The sequence below is a fragment of the Mugil cephalus genome, chromosome 13 (assembly GCF_022458985.1).
Source record: "Mugil cephalus isolate CIBA_MC_2020 chromosome 13, CIBA_Mcephalus_1.1, whole genome shotgun sequence".
NCBI lineage: Eukaryota > Metazoa > Chordata > Actinopteri > Mugiliformes > Mugilidae > Mugil > Mugil cephalus.
This window is the reverse complement of record NC_061782.1, coordinates 14,128,202-14,150,975: the sequence shown is the minus strand read 5'-3', so window position 1 is coordinate 14,150,975 and position 22,774 is coordinate 14,128,202. Positions and strand designations below refer to the sequence as shown.

General features: G+C 41.5%; 2 protein-coding genes and 1 long non-coding RNA gene across 3 annotated transcripts; all 3 read right to left on the bottom strand.

Moving 5' to 3' along the window:
- Positions 1-2,521: 2,521 nt before the first annotated feature.
- LOC125019126 (cystatin-like) lies at positions 2,522-3,243 on the bottom strand. Its single transcript, XM_047603654.1, has 3 exons — positions 2,910-3,243; positions 2,730-2,837; positions 2,522-2,630 (listed from the first exon to the last, which is right to left on the bottom strand). Exons 1-3 carry the CDS (start codon positions 3,120-3,122, stop codon positions 2,541-2,543), a joined length of 411 nt encoding a protein of 136 aa, XP_047459610.1. The 5' UTR covers positions 3,123-3,243; the 3' UTR covers positions 2,522-2,540.
- Positions 3,244-3,371: 128 nt separating this feature from the next.
- On the bottom strand, positions 3,372-6,060 carry LOC125019089. The gene is made up of 3 exons (XR_007114016.1): positions 6,004-6,060; positions 4,705-4,764; positions 3,372-4,461 (listed from the first exon to the last, which is right to left on the bottom strand). It is a non-coding gene; the product is annotated as an uncharacterized LOC125019089 (long non-coding RNA).
- Positions 6,061-6,956: 896 nt separating this feature from the next.
- On the bottom strand, positions 6,957-20,897 carry LOC125019215 (exportin-5). Its single transcript, XM_047603791.1, has 33 exons — positions 20,651-20,897; positions 19,993-20,114; positions 19,844-19,916; positions 19,602-19,739; positions 19,117-19,299; positions 19,007-19,033; positions 18,707-18,892; positions 18,283-18,359; positions 18,147-18,191; positions 17,957-18,047; positions 17,734-17,817; positions 17,484-17,609; positions 17,314-17,404; positions 17,101-17,229; positions 16,759-16,874; positions 16,506-16,661; positions 15,178-15,219; positions 14,985-15,074; positions 14,646-14,845; positions 14,450-14,558; positions 13,938-14,119; positions 13,739-13,839; positions 13,551-13,647; positions 13,300-13,436; positions 13,082-13,179; positions 12,916-12,962; positions 12,669-12,778; positions 11,062-11,121; positions 10,869-10,963; positions 10,665-10,772; positions 9,630-9,767; positions 9,133-9,309; positions 6,957-8,864 (listed from the first exon to the last, which is right to left on the bottom strand). The coding sequence occupies exons 1-33, from the start codon at positions 20,750-20,752 to the stop codon at positions 8,718-8,720; spliced, it is 3,684 nt and encodes a 1,227-aa protein (XP_047459747.1). The 5' UTR covers positions 20,753-20,897; the 3' UTR covers positions 6,957-8,717.
- Positions 20,898-22,774: the final 1,877 nt, after the last annotated feature.

The following is a 22,774-nucleotide window of genomic DNA, read 5'->3' as shown; positions in this document are numbered from 1 at the left end:
ATTTTAACATATGCAAACTGGATATCGGTTCACAAGAGATCAAGTTTAGCTGGAGCTGGATTAAAACAAGAGTCACAACCAAACCATTCAAAAGTGAATATGAATGAAACCCGTTGTTTTAAATGAGCTGCTGTCTTTAGATTAAAACTGACCATCAGAGGAGCAAACGCTGCCGTTTCCATGGCAGCACAGCTGAGGATACTTTGAACTGTGACCTTATACTCCTGCCTGTGCTCTGAAGCGGTGACCAACCCAAGGGTCAATCAAAAAGCAGGTCAGCAGGGGTCAAATGGTAATGACTCCTCTCTGGTTACGCAACCGCACCGTATCAACCACCTCCAAAAAGCATCCGAGTAATTTTTCATCCTAATCAGAAGACCGCACCTTGCAGAGGTACAGGATGCTGGCCACGTATCACCAGACTGCTTAAAGTACATGTGATCATGCATGGGAGACAAAGAGCAGAATATAAACCTGCAATAATTACAGTACATTACAAGAATGTATTAATATCGAACTTCAATTTCAGGACATATTGCTCCTAATTCTCCTTCATTATTTTACAACAATACGCTATAACTTGGAATTGGCAAAGAGGTCGGTGAGCATGACTCTTGTTTTCAGTGGGAATATGAGCATTGAAATGTAATAACGTCTGACATTACACACCTCAACTTATGGCATTCACTGCAAAGCCCGCGTATGTACTGTGTGCCAGAAGCAGTTTAATATTTACTGCCAGTATTTTTACTGTAAGGTGCATTGGCAGGTATACTGCATGCCAGGGATGAGTCAGCACAAAATATTGGGGTAATGACAGATGCTTACGATAAAAGGGTCACATCCATCAGTAGTGATGTAGAGCAAGTGCTGAAACTACTGGATTTTTCCATGAAGAAACGTAGTTAACAACACATCTTGAGAGACAGGGGGGGTTGATGTTTAAGGAAGGATGACACCGTGTTTGGGTAGAGAAACTGGGTTGGAAGAGAAGGGGGAAAAGACAGATGAAGGGGTGGAGGGACTGATCAGAGGGGTGCCAGACACAAAGAGGCCAGGCCATGGCCGGTGGCACGCGATGGGCAGATTAACCAGCGTTTCCTCCCCTAACTGAAGCATTAGGACACCTGACTGAGTCCCGCCAATGGCAGCCAGCCAAGGATTTGTAGGGGGGAGAGAGAAGCTGGGGCTCGCCTTTCAACACTCAGGCTCTTCAACAACACAAAGAGGGGTGGTGGTGATGCTCGTGGGGGGGAAAAAAAAAAATGGGGGGAGACGGGGCTGGTGGCTTGGAGTTGGGAGGGGGCTACAAGCCTTACCCCTCACCATCTGCTGCCCAGGCTAAGTGAGGACAGGGGTAGGGCCAGAGTGCGGGGAGGAGTGTTTGAGCGCGTGCACGGAGAATACACGTGTATCTGTGTGCACGCACCTGTTAGTGTCAGTGGGTGGGTGGGTGAGTGGAATGGCAGATGGACAGGGCATACTCCTGGCACCGAAGCTTCAATGTTAGTTAAGGAGTATCCCCCCTCCCCCCACATTCCTGTCCCCCACTACCTAATGCCCAGTGCCAGCCAATTCTTTATGTTTTGCTCAGTTTGATTAAGACGTCCACGATTAGAGATATGTTGAGCAGGGTGAGAGGGAGTGCGTGAACCGCTTATCCATGTGGCTGTTTACTGTAATTAACGCCAAACAGACGCGGTCCCCTTTGCCCTCACGCCATTTTGCGGCAACTCCTTTTCTAACATTGAAGACACTTTTGTTAAAAACACAGCTGAAACTGGAAATGCCCCGGCAACTGCAGACACACACCGACGATAGCCCAAACTAGCTGCACCCATTCCTACTTTGTCATGCCACATTTAACAATTCCCCCCAGTGCAGTTTGCTTTTATTCACCCACAATCTGAGTGAGCTGTTTATTTCCCCCCATTTGAAAAAAAAAAAGGGGGTCAGAGCAGTAGACAGTTTGGTCTTGCTGAGCAGTAATCTGAAAATGCCTGTAATCCTCCATACAGAGCCCTTCTGGAGACCGGCGTTGCAGCGTGGAGAGGTGTAGCCTAGTCTCAGTTTAGCAGCCATGTGTCTGACCAATCCTGACACGCAACCAGAGCCTTACAGCTGCCAGGACACACACTGAGAGATGAGGCACAGTAAAGCTGCCCTGGTCACTCACTGGAATAATTATGCCATTTTTTTGCCCTATACAATGCAGAGTGAGTGCAGGTCATTGAACTTATTCAGCCCAGTGTTGTGAACAAGTGGAATAGACGCAAGCCAATGAAATCACTTGTTTGTGACCATGCCATTACAAATTCAAGAAAATGGTCTTGTATTTATACGGCACTTTTTACCTAATGGTACGCAAAGCACTTTACAGTCACGATGACACACCTACCCATTCATTCACACACTGAGAGTGTATCTAAGGCTGCACAGTTTGCCAGAAAGGACTCACTTTTAATACGAGATGAACACACACCACACCCAAGCTCACTGCAAACAACTTCGAAACACCGTAGGGGAAAGCATCAAGAGTATTAGATTTTATTCGGGTGACATTCGTTTTTAGTGAGTATAGTTGAATTTTCCCAGGGGATTTCTGTAACGATGAAGTGACACTGACGCCCCTGAAATAATAAGTTAATTAGCACATTATTTAGCGAAATGAAAAGATGCACTTCACGGGGCGTTTGCACGCACCACTTCACACACGGTCTTGAACTTGCCTTGGGTTCAGGGTGGAGAGCACATGTCTCACTGACTGCCATGTGGCTTTTCTTGCACACTGTACGCCCCAACTGCACCTCCAGGATGTAGTTTATTCCAGCGACTATCTGCGGACAAATATCAGCACTTCTTAGCACCGATCAGTTGCTGACGTTTGTCACCCGCGTGTTAAGCTTTACCTGTATTTTGGCCGATGTTATTTTCATAACTTTGTAAGCAAACTGCTCCTCTGCGTTGGCTCTGTTGAACTCAACCACAGCAAACCGTGCTGCTGTTAAAACACGACTGCTGTTCACGGGCACGTCCAGCGGCTGGCCAGTCATCACCGGTCCGTCGGTTAGAAAGCGACCGGCGGCCGAAGCTCCGACAATTAAACACAACCAGACAAACATCCCGAACCCAACAACAAGTTGTTTCTAAGAAGGCAAAGGCAGCTGTCGGTTATTAAGAGCTAATTCTGAGCACGGGGTTAAGCACAGGTAGGTAGGCACACGCACACCTGTGTCCTGTTACAATATGAAGGCTCGAAGAAGAACACTTCGACCAGAAACTTCAGCGTTGCACAGCAACCGCGTTGCTAGGCTGCCGTGAAGCTGGTGCCGCTGGCGGAAAACAGTCCATTATTGACGAAATACACAACATTAAAAGTATGGGACTGACGCGTATTTATTAATGAAGACAATTACAGAAACTAGTCCACTCCACAGTGACATATCTGGGCATACATGAACAGAAATCCATTTTGAATTAAAAAACAAACATATTTCATTGTTACTTTACTCACTTTCACCGCATTGATCATCACACAAAAAATACATAACTATCTAAGCATAGCTGTAAATAAACAAGAGGGAAAAAAAATCACAGGTGTCTATTCTGGAAAATAATTATTGACATGAGTCACAGGCACAACAAAGCCGAATGGAGGTAACCTAAGAGTATACAATGAGGGTGTGGCAACTGATTTTGTCTGAATTACAATCATGTTAAAAAGAAATTGCTTCATGAAGTCAAAGTAGTATTCTAAGCCATTGCAGGATAATACTAGTCAAAAACAATGTTAAATGTGCCCTGAAAAAAGTAATATTGAAGAGCACTGCTGTAAAGCACAAATGCATGAGGCCATTTAAAGGGATAAGAAGAATTTAAATGATTTTCAAGGTTATTATACTGAATGCCGTATCTGAGATAAGAAACGTAGGATATTATAACGTCAGTCTGCAAAACAGCCGTTTGGAAAATACTTTTTTCAAATCCAAACATGAAGACACATGAAAGCAGTCTTGCAAATTTGCAGTAGGGCCTCTTCCTAATATTACATCAATTCTTTTATTGCTTTTTTTTTTCTACTTCTACTTCTACTCTGTATTTAACTTTTTGTATATATTAGACATTAAAGACTACAGCCTTTAGCATTTATTAAAATATATGTCTACTGGGTTAGTGAAAAACACCACTGAATCAAAGAGTGTACCATATTTTATTTAGAATACACATCTAAGATTTTAACATTTATGTGTGGTTATTATTATGGTATGATATGTTTTTATTCATTCGTGCTATACACTGGCTTTGAACTGCAGATACCGTGTCTTTGTAAGCACATTGTATAATATATTATGGGTTGATGCAGACAAATGGCGATGTCTTCGAGTCGTACTGATGAGAGAACATTTCCTCCAGGTAGCAGTGATGGGAAAAGCATTGTGGTGCTAGATGAGAAAATGATCCCTTGAAGATATGGAGGAAAATGGGGATTAGTGCAAAGAAAGCAAGTGCAGAGTATGTATTTTTAAATATTTTTTTTGGCAAGAAGAACCCCGTTACATTGGAGATACTGCCAAAGTTGAATCCGCATTTAAATGCATGACATTAAAGGTAATTCTTTGTTGTACTGTCGTGGAAAACCGCCTATAAAGCATCAGTAATCCAAACTCTCAAGACAGTGTGTAATGTGGGTGGAAGGCAGCATACTGAAGGTGGGTGCAGGTCTTTGTTTTCTTTTTTTTTTTCTTTCACAGTTGGAACGAATCTCTTCAAGGCCAGCATGGACAGGAGGAATGACAGACAGTATTAGTGTTGCAACTGAATATTATTAAGTATTTTTATAATATTCTTCTTAATTTCATTATCATTTATTTTATCATTTCATCTGTCTCATACCAGAAAATTGGCAAAAGATTCATCACATGCTCCCACAGGTTTACATAACATGTTTGAATTTCTTATTAAGTGTAACATTTCAAAGATATTATGTTTACTTTCATATAGCAAGAACGCTATTATGCAAGCTTGTTAAATGGCAGAGACAATTATTTACTCATCATATTGCATGCAAAATTGTCTAATCCTCCAGAAACAACCAATTACAACGTATACAGCTAAGCTTAATTGAAGCATTTACAACCTGAAATTAGTCTCCAGAAATACAATGTCATTCTGAATCACAGGGAAGTATCAGTTGATGCACCATATAGTGTAGGTGGTTAACACGTCTATTTATTTTAAGGATGTTGCCATTGGATTTTCTAATAACAACTCAGCTCCATTCAATAATGGTACATGCAGAATGTACTGTACTGTACATATGTGGGTTTTTGGCTAATATTATGTTTCTTACAGCAGTGAGAGTATGAACATGACGAGTGAAGGGGGAGAAGGTTTCACAGGGTCAAATAAATAGGAGAATCTGCTTCTTGATTCAGGCTTTAAGGAAAATGCAAAAGATCATATATTTAAGGAAAAGTAGTAAGTTAATACTGTCTATACAGAAATATATGTTTATTTATTTATATTTAAGAGTGCATGTATTATCAGCACAGTGTATTAAAGCCAGCATAAGTAACAGTGCTCAGCAGGAAGAATGATCCCTGTGAGTGTATCATCTCATAATACTGAAGCAATACTCTTGATGCATTGATATGTAAGTGATTTTTAGTTTTATGTATTTTTGCAGACAGTTACCATAAATCTTAAGCCCTTGGTATATATTTCTAGCTGGTTTAATAATGCATTATAATACACTGACAGTGCCAAGCGATTGTGAGGTTTTATGCAAAATCTGTCATAAAATTGAAAGCAGAGTAAAATATCGCAACACTATTTGCTTTTGAAATGTAAAAGATTAAAAACAGTAGTGTGGCACAACGAGTTTCATTGTTTTACTGAACCAAACAAGCTACAAATGCAGCCACCGCTTTATTTAACGACTCTGTTGAGATAACAAAACTTTCAAAAGTGTCATTTCTTATTATAAGAAAACTCAATACTCACATGACGGACGACACACCGGCAGCTACATTCTTCTTTATTGAGCTTAGCTGTTTATTTACACTATTTGACGGCAGTCGACAAACAGCAAATGCTGCAGTATCGCCCTCTATAGGCCCGGAGTGTGAACAGCGTTTCCTTCAAACCCACGTGCTGCTGTGAATGGACATGATTCCGAAATCTCTCCTCAGATTTTTTTTTCTTTATGATTAAAAAAATGCACAATTACTGGCATACTTAAAATAAACTTTTTATTACCATAATAAGAGCCTAATCAGCAGCAACACACAACAGAGCCATTCGACCCATTCTGAAATGCAATATATATGGAAATGCATTAATGTCTTTATTACTATTGATATATTACTACTACTACTACTACTAATAATGATGATATATTTTGGTGTATTTATGCAAAATTGACTTTAGAGTGCCAGTGAGAGTGATGTGACGTCCCGGCAAAAAATATTTAATTATCATATTAGTAGTAATGTTTGATAACAATGGCTGTTGCTTATGTCAAGGTTGGAAAAACATCCACCATATGATTAAAATATAAGGGGGAAAAGGAAAACTTGTGTCGGAAATATGAACTTTTTTTTTTAGTATTTTTTAAAAAAAATACTATGTCTGAATTAAGAAATTGAACAATTCCACACAAGAGCACACAACACCATGCAGTAAAAGCATTGTGCACTGTCAATAAAAGGTATTTCTACAGACTTAGCAGTTCTCAGTGTTTGTCCTGGCAGCAGTAAGCATTTCAAAACTTACACATTTATCCCAGTGTTGTTCTTTCTGCCTAATGTTTCATATGCAAAATAAAATGAAACCTTGATTGTAAGGTGAGAAAAGTGCATTTGTATTGTATTGTAATGTAATCTATCGTAGATCTAATAATACCCTCTACTATTGTTCTCTGTAATTCAAACAGAAAATCCAAAACATTTAGCAAATGGAAATAATATATTTTTATTTAAAAACAACAAAAATATAAACCACACTACACTTTTAAAAAGCCTATTTTCTCCTTTGTACAGATCCTTTTAGTGTTGAACAGGCTTTTCTTTTTTTTCCTTTTTTTCTTTTTAAATGGCCACATGTGAACAAACAATCATCACAAACACAGGGAAATCAATCAAATGACAAAAAAAAAAAAAAAAAAAAATCAGGTTTCGCAATTGTTTCTGTTCCTGGGCAAACATTTGATATGCATTTGATAATATCCTTTTATATACTAAAAAGAGCTCAGTTTTGGTCTGAATCCACACACAAAAAAAAAACAGTTTGAAAAACAAAATAACTCATCACGATGACGGCTCCATAAGAGCAAAACACATCCAACAAATTATGCTTAAAACCAATCCCTTGGATAATGAAGGAATGTAGTGCTGGTTTCTTTTCTTTTTTCTCCCCAGATGCCAAAGCTGATACATAAAAAACAATATCATCCAGAACTGAAAGACTTGGATTAAGCTACACATTACTTTCTGAACTCATACTTAATTTGTCTTTATTTAACTTACACGTTAATCTTCTCAGACACGACCATCTGCTCACGAACCTACAGCGAGTGTTTTGGCACAAACTCTTTCTGTATTATTTGTAGTATGATATGTGCTCTGCATTAAATAAGCAAGTCCAAACAGTACTTAGGCCGTGTGAGTTGTGCGGATATGAAAAATTTGCAAAATGCAAACTGCCATCGCTGTAATCAGCTGTGTCATATTTGCAAAATATACATCTATCATCGCCATTCGTGAAAAAAAAAACACAATCCAGCTGTTTTGTTTTTTTTTTATCTTAGGTTAGTTAAAGTATCTTCACTCCTTCGTAAGGATCGTCACACCTGAGGTACCAATTAGCATATCCTTCAGAATCATTCAAGCTCATTCAGTAAAAAGAGAAATGTGCAACTGGATCAGTCCTAAATTTTTCTTCCCTTCTTTTTGATCTTACAGCCTCGACAGCAGCGTGGCCACACGACATATCTGCCAACCTCTGAAATATCCGAAACCTCTGATACTTCTCTTTTGCTTTAAGGTCTGTGGGATAAATGATCTTCTTCCTTCATAATATACTAACAGGCTACCTCTACAACTACGCTGGCTTCTGTTATTTGGATATCATTAGACCTCAATTGTTATGCCGAATAGAAACCCACAGCCGGACTCCCGGTTTGATTCCCTTGTTCTGCAAATCTGTGGCATCCTCTGTGTGCAGGATGTCGGGCAAATGGCAAATACAGGCCCTTAAAAACGAAAAAGTGAAAACAGAATGTAGAATCGTCCTATTTTAAGGTAGTTTGTTGCTCAATACAGTTTCTGCGGCAGAAGAGATAATAATGCCACTCTGTCAGGTTGTGTTAAGATAAAATCTTCAAACAGTAGTGGGGAAAAAAAGACCACTAAAAAAATATTTCTTGAAAATTTCCATAGCTTATCTGCTTCGTTTGCATTCACAAGGGAATTGAGGAGATGTGTGCGACAAGATTTAAAGTATTTAGTGTACATACCTGCCTGCACAAATGCGGGAAAAATATATTAAGCATGAGTGTGAACCGTGCTCTGGTGGAATAAAGGGAAACTTTTAGAAAAGAGCAACGTTGACAGATATGTTCGGTATCGCCAGACTGCTCCAGCTGGAGCGTGGTGAAGGGAAACCACTGCTTTGTACACATGACTCCGTATTCAATCAGTACAAACTATTGTGTGTCCCTACAAGGTATTATTGTCCGGGACGAAGAGAGCTGCCAGGCCCAGCGCCTCACTGTCCTGTATATCCTTGTCTTGCTTCGGCTTTTTAAAGAGCGATGGAAGATTCCGGATATGAACTTCTTTCCTGAACTGCTGGCACAGAGCTTTCTGTTGGCAGGAGACAGAGAGAGCAGGAGAGGTTAAACAGGGCGATTCAAGGCCTACGAAAAAGAATTTTATTAGACCGTACAGTCCCATAGGGCCGCTGCGCTTCTTTTTTTTTTTTTTGCTGCCCAGGACAGAGATTTACAAGACAGTCAGAATCACACTGCTGAGTAATGATTTAGGCCAGTGTGCCTGGTCACTTCTAATGAGCTGTCGGCAGTGAGACACGGTAGAGAAGCACTGCCCCCTAGTGGCTTAAATGTGGCATTACCCCAACTGTTCCTGCGATGAGCCTCTTGAACTGCTCTTTCCTCTTCTTTTCTCCGATCTTTTGAGAACCCTTCTGGGAGCTGGGGTCCACGAGCCTGCGATCATACTGGTCTAGAGCCTCCATGTTGATGTTCGGGATCTGGGTCATCACCGTTTTTAGCTCCATGTAGCGAGGTCGCTATAACACAGACGGACACAAAGGTAGATGCACATAGGTCAGGAACAGATTGGAGCACGAAAGATAAAACAAATTCAAACTCCTTTATTAGCTGATGAGTTATATTTCATACCAAAAACCTCAAATATTGATTAATGCAACAATTACAGTATTTATGGAGATAATTGTAAAATCAACTTGGTCTCTAAATTGAATAATAATTGCAATCTGCCTAATCATTAACAAAAGCAGTTGCCCAAAGAGACTTCTCTTCTTCTAAAGATGGAAAACTGACAAAATGAAAGAACAAATATGGCAAGTGTAACTGCCGTAATGCTCACCAAGTTTTCGTAGATGAGCATCGCCAGTTGAGAGAGCGTGGAGTTGCAGACCTCGTGCTGGCCGTGAACCTGAAGGCCCCTAAGAACACTGGTGTAGAACCACGTAACGGCTTCGGGAAGGAGATTACCTCCCACGACCTGGAGAAACAGAGAACACAAGAGAAACTTTAGAAATATGTGGAAACACCTTTTAAAGATAAGCTTTCAAGCAAGGCAAGGCAACGTACGTTAAAGATGGTCACAAAGACATTAGAGATGGGAATAGTACTGAAGTTTTAAATTAAATTACAGGAGAATATGTTTGTACATACTACAGATTATGGCTTTGCATTTGTAGCATGAACAGGAAGTGAACATGGATGCAGACTCCACGAGTTTATATAGTTCCCAAGTCTTTTAAAATGTCTGATGCAGCATTTACGTGTTCGACCAATCAATACATACTCTCATATTTGGACCAATCACTCCCCTTTTACTGCGAAACTACGTATCCTGACAGTTAAACAGACTCTAAAAACTCTGTTGTAAGATCTACAGTTATTCTCACTTCCTGTAGTGTGGACACAAAACCAGGCAGTAGCTCCTCCAACAGTTATAGCAACTATAAATACTGTAGTATTGTCATTAACCTAAGTGTATTTATGAACTTCACTGCTTTATGAACTTGCAAGATTCCGAGACTACATCCACAAAAACATGGCCAGTGGTGGTGATTCACACTTTCTTAATGTCAACGAAGCCCATTAAACGATGAACATTAACAACGAGCTCATCGTTGCCAACAAGTATTTCCTGTGTGTCTTTCCTGAAGCAGCTCCATTGTTGCCCCACAACCATTTAAAGCAGAGCAAATGACAGCAGTGAAGGGGCTTTTTTGGAGACAATGGAGACAAACAATGAACTTTCAAGAAAAATTTCAGTAAGGGATTTTCATTGTCAGTACGAGCAAATGTCTGTGGCGCCGACGGAAAAGTTGATCTTGTGAGTTGAAAGTAGAGAAAAAGAATCCAGACTTGTATGAATGCGTTGCAGTACCTGCCGCAGAAGCGTCCAGCAGACCATGGAAGCAGTGCGGTGACAGTTAGTGGTGTCCTTCCACGACAACGACGTGTACGATAGGGTCAGAAGAGACATGTAGATGCTCTGGGGAGAGAAAAAAGAAAAAGAGGACCGTAAGGTTCATATACAGCCTTTAATGTGACGCCTGTTACAGGTTATGGTGATGCTTCTCGGGCTGACCTCATGTTTCATCAGGCATTTTCCAAGCTCGGTCAGCTCCTCTGTGGGCTGTGAAGGAGACGGCGTCTGCACTGAATCCATCATCATGTCTTCCTCTGAGACATTTAAAACAAAACGACAACAACACTCTTATTAGGTTTTAACCAAACAGGCGATTACAACGCTGACTCGCATTCTCTAATTCGACTCTTACCGTCATTTTCCTCTTTATTCGCTGCAGGTTCCGGCACTTTTCTGGAGATGCAACTAACAGCTAAAAATGAAGGAAGACGAGAAGAGTTAGGATCCTATAATAACTGGAGCAATGGAGGAAAAGCTGATGGTGCACTTGTGTGCTACACACATCCTGATTTTTTTTTAGTAGCTTCTCAAAACAGAACAATAGAAACAAACAACAGCTGTGACTGGAGCGGATCAGATGTTAACTCAACACAGATAAGGGCCGACCATGTTGTCTATTATAGCAGCTGTGAGACTACAGCGTACACACACAGGAGCCAAGCTGTTATTTGAGTCCTTTGTAACATTTTTTTTTGTTCTTGAAAGAGTGATGTAAAGCACATCTGGACAGAGGTGGTTTTCATTTTAAAACTGTGCTTTATAGACAGAGTGCATGTAGCCCGACTGTGTAAATAAAGTTAAGCTTACACAGGTCACAGCTGAACACTTTGTAAATTCCTGGGTTCAGGTTAATTTATAGTATTTTTATAATTTTACCAGACCTCTGGTGGGGCCAATCACCCATTACAAACCCTACTACAAGGAACATGGCATATCTAGGAATAACTCTTTCCTAAGTGTTTTTAGCTTGTGCAGATGGAACCATGTGACTAAAGTGCATTAGCTGGATTAATAAGTCCTTAGTTTCCCTCTACGTTGAGTTTAAACAGGGACATTAATATTGCAGTCGTAAAACAGCTGAAACATCGTTTGAAATTATATTTGCAATAAATATTTCATCTCTGATCAGTACGTAAGCCAACAAATTAGCAGTCACACGGTATTCACTGCGATGCTACTTAACAGGACAACAACCGGTGGCTAATGTATGACTTTTAAATCACATCAGTAGCCAGGCTTAGAGACTTCTTTGTCATTCGGATTGAAGGTTTTCGGTCAACTATTTACATGTGAGGTGCTCTATTCAGATCTTATGTTCACATGTACCTCTACTTTTAATCGGAACGGCCGTTTTACAGACGTGTGACATGCGCAGATCATTGAAAACATCATGTGACTGATTAAAAATGGAGGTCTCTCGTCTAATTAGCAGTAGTTGCTATTGGTTTTAGAGTTTTATCGTTAAAGCTGTATCTTGATTCTGAAAGTTTGTGGGGTTATATCCACTTTTGCTCATGTGTTAGCCTTACAATAGCCGGTCTAAGTGTGCGATAATGTCTAGTTGTTATTAAAAGAAAGAGTTGTTGCTCTCCATGGCACCGTGAACCAGTCCAGGAAACATCACTTGTCACTGCGTCATGTCACTGTGTGTTTACGTCAAAACAGAGCATGTGAACACAGAACGGAGCCCGACTTCATTCCGATTCACCATTTACATGACTTTCGAGTACGAATGTTCTACCCCTGTGAAACCAAATGAAATTTCATTTGTTCTGGGCCTGTTTATGCTGATTGAGGTGTTTATATGGAGCATTTCCATTTGGTTTGGGCTTCTAAACAGATTGTAATCAGAAAACATGGCTCCATGTAAACCCAGCTAGTGTGTATTCATCTGATGTCGTAATACACCTAAACATAGTATGTTGTATATGAAGGGAAGTGTAAGCAGTTGGTACGTACTGAGAAGGTCCAGCACCTCCCTGGTCAACAGCCGCACTAGCTGCTCCTCCAACATCTCCTCCGTCACCTGGCTCTCCTGACAGATGACCTCCTCCTCCTCCTCTTCACCACTAAAAACACAACAAACAAGTCCCCAGTAAGTCCACATATCTAGTTTGTACGTTACGACTGGCGTCATGTGGGATATGCATAATCGTTCAATCAATACGATACACACAGAACGACACAAACACTACACTAAACTTACTTGATAGACGTCCTCTGGTTGATGACCTGCCACTTGACGTTGAGTCTCTGTAGTGTGGAGCAGAAAACGAACGGCCATCGTGAACAAAAACAGTTGTGGCATTATTATTGTGAAAAGAGATTATCTAATTTTTTTTTTAGACATCAGGGTGTGTGGAGACCCTGACCTGCAGCATGTAGGCAAACATAGGGCCCAGCAGAGGGCAGAGTTGACTGTCGTAGAACTCCTGAGGACACGACAGCGCCAGCGGCTTCAGAAACAAACGTGCAATTGTCAAGGGAATAAATCAAACGGGTACGGGAAGAAGATCTTGAAGACAAATCATTTCATTGCGGACTGAAGCACGCCAGGTTAATCAAACGAAGCAAAGGTAGATAAGGATATGAATGATTGGGCGAAGTCTGTAGTCGGGCATATGGTCGAGGGAGACAAAGGCAGAGCCCGCTATTCCATCAGCCAATCTCTCAATGCTGTAGAATTCGTGCTGCAGGGACACAGCTGCATTTCCCAAGATATGGAAGCTACAGAAGTAAAGAGAGCAGACGTGGAGGCAAATCAGCATGTGGCGTCTAAACAACAACAACAACCAAAAAAAGAATGGAAAAAATGATCAGCAACGACATAATAGTTCTCACCAGTTGTCAAATAACGTGGAGAAAAAACCCTGCATGCGCTCAGGGTTGCTTCTATACACAGGTAAGTCATAAATATCCAGAACAGGCTGAGACAGACCTGGATGAGGGACATAGTGAAAAGGTTAACCATTCTTTTTCAGATTAGTGCCCAATGTGACCAGAGAGCGTGTGCGGATAACTCCTCTTACCGAGAACATTTTTTTTTTCTGCATCCATCATATCGTGGGCTCTGGAGAAGGTCTCACTGAGACGAGCCATGTTCTCCGGCAAGAATAGACTGTTGTGAGTCCTGCGGGGAAAAAAATCAAAAGACACATGACCTTAAATCTGTACATTAGTATGGTAAAATAGAAGAATACAAGAATAGGTATAATGTCATCCCTGTACCTGATTAGTGCCAGAAGGTTGGGCAGCAGGACCAGAAACTGGGCACTGCAGGGGTTTCTGTAGATGGGAGCTCCAGCAGGAGTGTAGCCCACCACAAAGGCGCCAGCCTTAGCTTCTTCCAGGTCCGCAGGCCAGCGTGTCCGCTTCACCACCGCCAATATGGTAAACATACCGAAGCTCAGCTGGACGAAGAAAAGACGTAAAGAGTTAAATGTAGCAATGTTGTAGCTGATGACAAGCAATTTGTACCTGCTCTGTTCGTCAATCATCTATTTTGATGAATAGTGCAATTGCTCAAAAACTAATCAGCAGATTGGCCGGTGGGTTCAGTGCCACAAATTCACTTCAGAGATGAACTTAACATGTGAGCTTTAGCAAAAACAGGCATATTCTGTCTAGTCGGACAATACATATTAATTTACAAACTAATGCTGGATGTATGTTCACAGAAAATGCCATCTTTCTTACCCTTAGAGCTCCTATTCTAATTCATTTTGCACATATAAACTTACTCGACCCCTGTTTAGGCCTGCTGTATCTGCTTCCATGTCTTTAATTTGCTCACTGGCCACCTGATCAGCTCCAACGAAAGACAGGAACGTGGCAGGGTCTGACAACACACTGAACCGCAAACAAGAGAGAATACAATTATTTGTCAAGACTTTAAAACACACCATGTCCAGTTTGAGGGAAATAATTCAAACTCACCGCCGCATCTCGTCTGAGGTCCAGTCTGCGATCACAGACGCCATCAGTTCGTCCAGAAAAGCCTTCTGCTTCTCAAAGTCTTTGAACTGGTTACTGATGAGAACCAGAGCTTCTATCAGGGAACATTTTTCCATGAGGGTCAGCGTGGCTTCGCTCGATAACATCTTCTTCACGTGGTTGTAAAACATGTCAAAGCAAGGCTGCGGAGGAAAAAACAGATGATAATGAAAAATAAATAAATGCACCGATGCCTCTCATCAGCATGGTGCACTTCAGGTAGACGTTTTGCACCGTTATGTGATCATTTAGCACTGTAACTATAGAGAAAAAGACCATTACCAAGATGAACTCTGGGTAATCCCGGCAAATTTTAATGAGAGAAGAACAGGCGTGCCTCCTCACGTTCTTTACAGCTCGAGTCCGAGGGACCTGTAAACATCAGTCGGACAATTTCATGTTTTAATCCTGATCATGAAGGCTGGAAAAAAAAAGAAAAAAAAAGGCACTAGTTGGTTCTGTGGAGGCACGTTACCTTGTTTTCTGGATTGATTTCATATGTGATGTCTTTGAACAGCTGTGGGGACAAAACAACAAATCACAAAATGCCGACTAAATGAAACCGTTCTGCGTTCAGAAAAGTGGAACAGGAGGCAGTAGATATGTTTACACTAGTTACACGAGTAACTATGATAATATTTCACTCAGAACAAAGAATGTCTCATGTATCAACCTCAATTGGAACCGAGTGACTTGAGCGGAAGGAGCTTTCAATGAGAGGAAAGGTGTAAACCTTTTATCTGCCGAGTAGAAAAATATTGAAGCTTAATAACCATGGAAACGCCTGAGCCGATCACTTCTGGATGGAATAAACACATTCTTCCTGTGTACGTTATCAGTGAACACCTGGGGCCTCGTTTATCAAACCGTGTGTGGAAAAGATTCTAAATTGTGACGTAGGAATGAAATTTAGAACGTGTGCAAGTAGAAAAAAATCCAGAGTGATCAAACGTGTGGACACTGATCCTACGCACACTAATAAGTAACTCTGTGATGATAAATTCCCACCTGTTCTAAACTACCATGCCCGTGCACGGGTCGGGTCATTTGCATTCGGAAACTAAATCATGGCATAAATCCATCAGTATGTTTTGGGGAAGCAGAGTTGAACAGATCAGATTAACACTCTCTGAAAATGCACGGTTCTCAAAATCCTCCAATAGCACAAGATAAACAATGGTACTTGTGCTTTTCTTAATGGGTTCTATGTGTAGTTCCACTGTTCTACCAGTTCCACTAGATTTTATGTGGATGCACGGTCAGAGTGCATCCTAAGCACAAGTACAAATTGATAAATTCAATACTTTGCATCAGAATGTGCTTACGCTCTCTTTATCCACACATCTGTGCGTATGCACGGTTGATAAATGATGCCCCTGGCGAAGTTGCAAGTTGCTAGGAGGGAAAGAAATGTGGAGGTAGTAATACAACAACTTGTTCAAACAAGTGCTTGAAAGGATGAATGAAGCAGGAATCGATATTGGCAGTGCCACTGAAAAGTTCATCTTTTGCTATTGAAGTCCGTGTTGTAAAAGTTAAGGAAAAAAATTATTATATTTCCCGCAGATTCAATGCTCAACAGCAGGTCGCCACTTGTCACTATTTAGAGGCCATGTAAACAGTTTATTTTAATTGTCCATGTAAACACAGCCACTGTTATTCAAGGTTTGCAACCATAAGAACCGTGTGCACAACAAAATGACAACATCAAACCATCATGAAACTTAATCAAGCTTAATATTCACATTATGCTTTTCCCCTCCGCCTTCTGTGGCAGATACAGAAACACTGACTAACACTGACCTTGTAGAGGACCCGTGGCAGGAAGTGCGGTCTGTGTGTGACAAAAGGGAAGAGGGCAGAGATGTTGGTGAGCACGCAGGACAAGATGAGCGGATCTTTGGTTTCGTAGTTCAGGACGGCCTGCAGCAGCTCCATGCTCTGATCTATGGGCAGCTTCTATATGATTCGAAGCAGAGGAAGGGTCAACCTTTGGGTTAGTATGAGATTGGCGTGCAAGCTTTTTTGATCTGTAACTAAAAACGGACTCCCTTACCTCCTCCCCCAGACTTTTGAAGATCTGCGAGGTCATACACTCCATGAAGACTGTCATTGCATCCCATTTGACCACTGAGGGAGACAGCATGGAGCAAAATCCCTCTGCTGACTTAGCTAGAGAGGAGCCAAGTAAGAAGTGAAGGTCATTCATTGCATATAAATATTCACAACAATCAATATGTTAATGAAACTTTAGACCAAAATCTAAATAATTTCCACAATTCAGCATAGGTTACATGTTAGGTTAACCACACACGCCACACATTTGCACGAATCAAGCAGAACACCGAAACATCTTAAGATCAATTATTCACTCGGAGGACTACACACAAATACTTACGTGCTGCATCACCAGGATCAATCGGGCTGGCAATCTGATACTGTAACCATTCTGCTGCTATCTGAAAAGCCTCTAGAGGAACGAGGCGACAAGCGTGCCTCAAAACTTCTCCCTGCTGTGCTCGAAAAGCTGTGGAGCATGAAAACACACTGTGAAGGCATACGAATAAAGCACCGTACGCGACCGAAGTGACTCTGAATCTGTGACGCTTACCGTTAAAGAAAGAGTTGAAGTCCTCATCACTGTCAAAGTCCACACGCGAGTACTGACAACTTGGGTTATCGTCTCTGGATGGAAACCCAGCCTGGAGAGCGAAAACATTAATTAACACCCCGACTGGCTTTCATCCGCTCTGAAATGCGTCAGCGACACCACCGCCTCACCTTGACTAGATTGATCATGCTCGTCCTGATGTATTTGACGGCCATCTCCACAACGACCATGTCTTTTGACAGGATCTCGTGTCTGAACAAAGCTCCCCACGTTGCCTGCGTGGATGACTTTAAAAACTGAAGGAAAGAGGAGGGAAACCACAAGAGAAGGATTTGTCTTCCTCATATATGACTCACAGACAAAGGAATTTGGAGGACACAGCTTGGAGTTGACTCCCCCAAGAAATTATTGTCACCTCACCTGACTGGAATGTGTAGTGAAAGCTAAAAATGCTGCCATGTACTTGCTGAGATTTGCAGGTACCTCAACCTCTACGTCTGAACCCTGTGGAAAGACAGTTTTACGTCACCACTGATCGAGTCTGGACTGTTAGAAATTGCTGCTGTGATTTTATATAGCATTCATATGTGGACAAACATGCGAATACAGGCATTCATGTGTGGTCAAAGTGGGACAAACTCACCACTAATGAGCAGAGTTGCCCTCCAAGAGCGCACAAGACCTGACAGAGCCTTTTCAGGAAGACGTAACGGCGCTCCACCACCTCCACCTCTCTGAAGGTGTAACGCAGAGGAGACATGATTCACAGCCAGGTGTACTAAATAAACATCTGTCTCTGAGTTCCTAAATTATACACGTACCACACTACTTACTGTGAGTCAGAGGATTTCTTACATATCGCCAGTCCGTCAGCTGACCTGCAAAAGACACACGGACCACTTTAATAGATATGGTAGTTGGAGGTTTGTACTGTATAGAGTGGCGAAGGTGAGAACTGGTTGCACTCACTGGGCTGCGGAAAGGATGTACTCGATGGCCACGTCGTCAAACAGCAGCATGAACGGCTTCCTCTCCTCCAGCTTGCCCTGTGGCAGAATGAGCAAAAACAATCTGTCAAGGTCACGACAACTAAACATGGTCACAAATGTGCAATGCATTTAACACCAACCAATGACAACTAAGCCATAGCTACAAGAAGAGTGTATCTGTGAGGAAAAAGAACTGTTCCTGCATATGTCCCAGGCAATAATGACCTAAAGTAAGTGGCCAGATGGTGGCGCTCTAGTTCTAGATCACTACTCGGGCTGCACCAATTTCCCCCATGTCATCTAAATCTAAAAAAATTAACACTGGATGTGGTGCTTCTGGAACACTGTACAATTAAGTGGACATTTGCAGCTATCAAGTCTTTCAGCTTTCCCCTGCAACTCACCTTCCGGCTCAGAGCAATAAGCAGACACTCCGCTGCCTCCAGCTGCAGCTCCGGTTCACTCAGCAGCAGACACAACATCTCCAGCAGATGACAGTTTCCGGAGGTAATGTGCACAAGAGTCACCCAGTCGATGTAGCCTGCGAGTGTGTTTAGAGTAACCACAGCGACCCGACAGTGAGCTCTGGCCTGCGCGTGCGGAAAAATGACAAAAAGACTGAGGAGTCTGTGATGATGGAGGAGTAGTCAAAGTGACTCATTATAAGTTATTTTAAGAGCAGAGATGCAGTATTATTCTCTTACCTGACATTCACGTCCAGGTAACCCTTTCTGGATTAAAAGAAAAAGTACACACAAATTAGCCAATTACCACTTTTAGCAACATAACTGATAAAAGTTAAGACCCCACTGACCAGTTTACGATAGTCCTCCACGTTAATTTGCAGTATGGCCATCATGAAACTGAAGATGCTGTCCATGTTCTGTGTGAGTGTCTGCTGGATGTCTCTGCGTCGCTGAGTGGGCAGCGTCTGGAAGGTGATCACGTCCTCCGCCAGCCGCAAAAGGATCAACATGACCAGCTCAGTCTGTGCCTCCTATCACACGGACAAGTGAATTTCAGTCTGCTTAAACTGATTAAAAAGTCTACAACACAAGTTTTAAATGGGTGTCACACCTTTTATCTAATAAAAAATGCCTGGAAAAATAAAGAACTTTGTTTGTACTGATAAAGTAATAAAGCAGAAAACACGTTCAGGTCAATAGTTCAAAGATGACAACATCAAGCAGTGGTCAGATTTACATGATGAAGTCACATGGCAATGAATGATGCTTCGCTAGTACCTATTTGCATGTCGCTGAGAAAAAATTGACATCCAGCCACATACAAGTCACTCACCCCTTGGCCAGTGAGTGCCTCCATCTCTTTCAGCATATCTGGCCAATTTTGGGGCCATTCTCTCTTTATCATTTCTACTACAATTCGTGACAGGACGTCTTTGATGTGGCTCTCCTCCTCCAGGATAGAATGAGTACCCTGAAAAATCAGCAGTAGCAGTTGTCAGATAAGTGTATCTGACTCTGACATCAAATCAGGGCTTCAACGTAAAACCATAACCACCTATTTACTGCCACACTTACATTGGACAACAGCTGCATGGAGCACTCCTTCAGCTGGACTTTCTCTTGTTGTTGCATGTTGTTCCATCGAAACCTGCGGGGAAAAATACGTTTTCTGTCAAATGTTCATCTTTTATCATGTACATTTTTATTTAAATGTAGCTACTCACTTTATGACCTGCTCCAGGATTTGCAAACCAAAGTGTCTCACTACAGCTGGCTGGGCTTTGTCTGCTAGTTGTAAGCCACATGGGACGCACAAGGAGCTCGTCTCTTTAAACTCTTCACAAAACTGTTGTGTGAACACAAACACTGTTATTTCACACACGAATTGAGCGACTAAACGTCATAGGAGATTAAAACAAACAAACAAACAACTATAAATATTTCCGTATACATATAATATGTCCAACAGCTAACTCAGAAAAATTACAATAAATACTGGAATAGCATAAAGCGAACGTTAATTAGCTAGTTGCCCTTAGCAACGTATCGTCAGTTGGCCTCATTAAATCGATTTTTATCTTCCACAACCCTCCACCGGACTAACAGTACTGAACCAGATGTTAACTTTTGTATGAATGGATGAACGCGAGTCGACAGTGGATGTACACATGAGATGACCATCATGAACACCCGGCTAGCTCTCAAAACACAAGTCCAACACAACTGCACATTCAGCTAACGTCAACGAATCGTCGCCAATTCACAACTGATTGATGATTATTATTTATACGGCGACACATACACATTATTATTTCACAACAGCACCAGTACATGTGAAGCTGGGCTAACTAGCAGCTAGCTAGCAGCCCATAACGATGCTACCTTTAGGGCCTCCAGTCGGTACATTTGGCTTGTTTCTGCATCCATGATCACATTCACAGCTTTCACAAGCTGATCACACATGGCAGCCACCTGGTCGGCCATGACTTCAGGTAGCTTCTGGCACACAGTTAGGAAGAAAGCGACTAGCTCCCCTTATGCAAAGCACCTGCACGACAGCGAGCTACGTACGCGCAGGGAGGTACCGCTTTCAACCGTTTCAACGTGTACCAGAACGTGCTGCTGCTGAAGCTGGCAACCTGCGGCTCGCCGTCGACTGGGAATTCTGGGAGCTGTAGTCGATTAGTAGTTTTCTTTAAAAATCGTCTTTGTGTTGAATTGTACATCACTTCTGATTTTAAGAATGACGTAAGGGGGCTGGTAACTGTGAAGACGCAATGTTGTTTCCGGTGCGAATTGCATTAACATCACATTAAAAGGTAAACGATACAACTGAATTCCGCTCTAGTGGGAATCCTGGTAGTTGTAGTCTATTAGTAGTTTTCTTAAAACATCGTCTGTGTTGGAATATACATAATTTCTGAGTATAAAATTGACTTACGGAGGCTGGGAACTACAAAGAACCAATATTATTTCCACTGTGAATTCAATGAACATCACATGAATGTAAACAATGCAACTGTAACGTTTTGTGAAGAAAAGAAAGGGACATTTACCTAGTTTTGCACTAAAAGAAGACTCTGGATTGTGTCCACCAACACATACAGTGAAAATACTATACTATTACTATATATTCATAAAAATGTTGCAGGCATTGCAAGTGCTGTAGTAACTACAGTACTGTGCTACAGTTTTAGGCAAGTGTGGAAAAAATGCTGTAAACTAAGAATGTTTTCAAAAATATAAATAACGATCTTTTTTTTTTCTTATCAATTTACAAAAAGCAAAGTGAGTGAACAAAAGAAAAAGCTAAATCACATATTTGGTGTTACTACCCTTTGCATTCAAACCAGCATCAGTCCTTATAGGCACTTGCACAAAGTCAGGGATTTTGTAGGATCGTAGACCAGTAGTCCAGCAGTGCCATCAGCTCATAACTTGTAGAAACCAGTGGGTCGTCCCAGATACATCCATCGACAGTCCAGAGAATTTGGCCGTCAGGGAAGAGTTGCAGACGGAAAAATCCATACCTCTGACATGGAAACAAGGCCAGGCAATTCAACTATGCATGAAAACATAGGAACTGGAATGCAGAGAAATGGCAACAGGTGCTCTGGACTGATGAGTCAAAATTCTGATAATTTGGCTGTAGCAGAAAGCAGTTTGTTCACCAAAGAGCTGGAGAGTGGTACAATAATGAGTGAAGCATGGTGGAGGTTCCTTGCACGTGTGGGGCTGCATTTCTGCAAATGGAGTTGGGAAATTTGCCAGGATTAATGGTGTCCGCCATGCTGAGAAATACAAGCAGATACTTATTCATCATGTAATATAATCAGGGATGCATATGATTGCCACATATTTAGTCTGCAGCATGACAAAGACCCCAAACAACCAAGGTCATTAAGAAGCGTCTTCAGCGAAAACAAGACCAAGAAGTCCTGGAAGTAATGGCATGGCCCTCACAGAGACCTGATCTTGACATCATTGAATACGTCTGGGATTACATGAAGAGACAGAAGGATTTGAGGAAGCTTGTATCCACAGAAGATCTGTGGTTAGTTCTCCAAGATGTTTGGGAAAACCTACCAGCCGAGTTCCTTCAAATACTGTGTGCCAGCATCCCTAGAAGAATCAATGTTGTCTTGAAGGCAAAGGGAGGGCACATCAAATATTGATTTGATTTATTTTTCTCTTCTGTTCATTCACTGATTTTTGTTAATTGTTAAAAATAACTATTAACACTTCAAATTTTGTAAATATTCTTAGTTTACTGCATTTTCCACACCTTCCCAAAACTTTTCCACAATAATGTATATATTTAGATGCCACACTCAAAACCCTTGCTTCCAAAGTGGGGGAAGTCAATTATTTTTTGAAAAGTCATACGTGAATTGTGAATCTTGTCAATCAGTTACTGTTTATGAGAAGACTGCTTGCCATTACATAACGCACTTTTACCTGTAAGACGTCTTACTTTTCTCTGATTTGACTCCAATTTAATTACAG

Bases quoted from the DNA above. Each gene is read 5' to 3' on its own strand.
- LOC125019126 (XM_047603654.1), bottom strand. From the start codon at position 3,122: ATGTTTGTCTGGTTGTGTTTAATTGTCGGAGCTTCGGCCGCCGGTCGC. The intron at 2,838-2,909 runs GTAAAGCTTAAC...ATTTGTCCGCAG, and splicing joins TAACATCGGCCAAAATACAG to ATAGTCGCTGGAATAAACTA. The intron at 2,631-2,729 runs GCAAGTTCAAGA...TTATTATTTCAG, and splicing joins CTCTCCACCCTGAACCCAAG to GGGCGTCAGTGTCACTTCAT.
- LOC125019215 (XM_047603791.1), bottom strand. From the start codon at position 20,752: ATGGCCGACCAGGTGGCTGCCATGTGTGATCAGCTTGTGAAAGCTGTG. The intron at 19,740-19,843 runs GTAAGTGTGGCA...CTGATTTTTCAG, and splicing joins CCATGCAGCTGTTGTCCAAT to GGTACTCATTCTATCCTGGA. The intron at 17,230-17,313 runs GTAAGCGTCACA...CATGCTCCACAG, and splicing joins CTTCAACTCTTTCTTTAACG to CTTTTCGAGCACAGCAGGGA.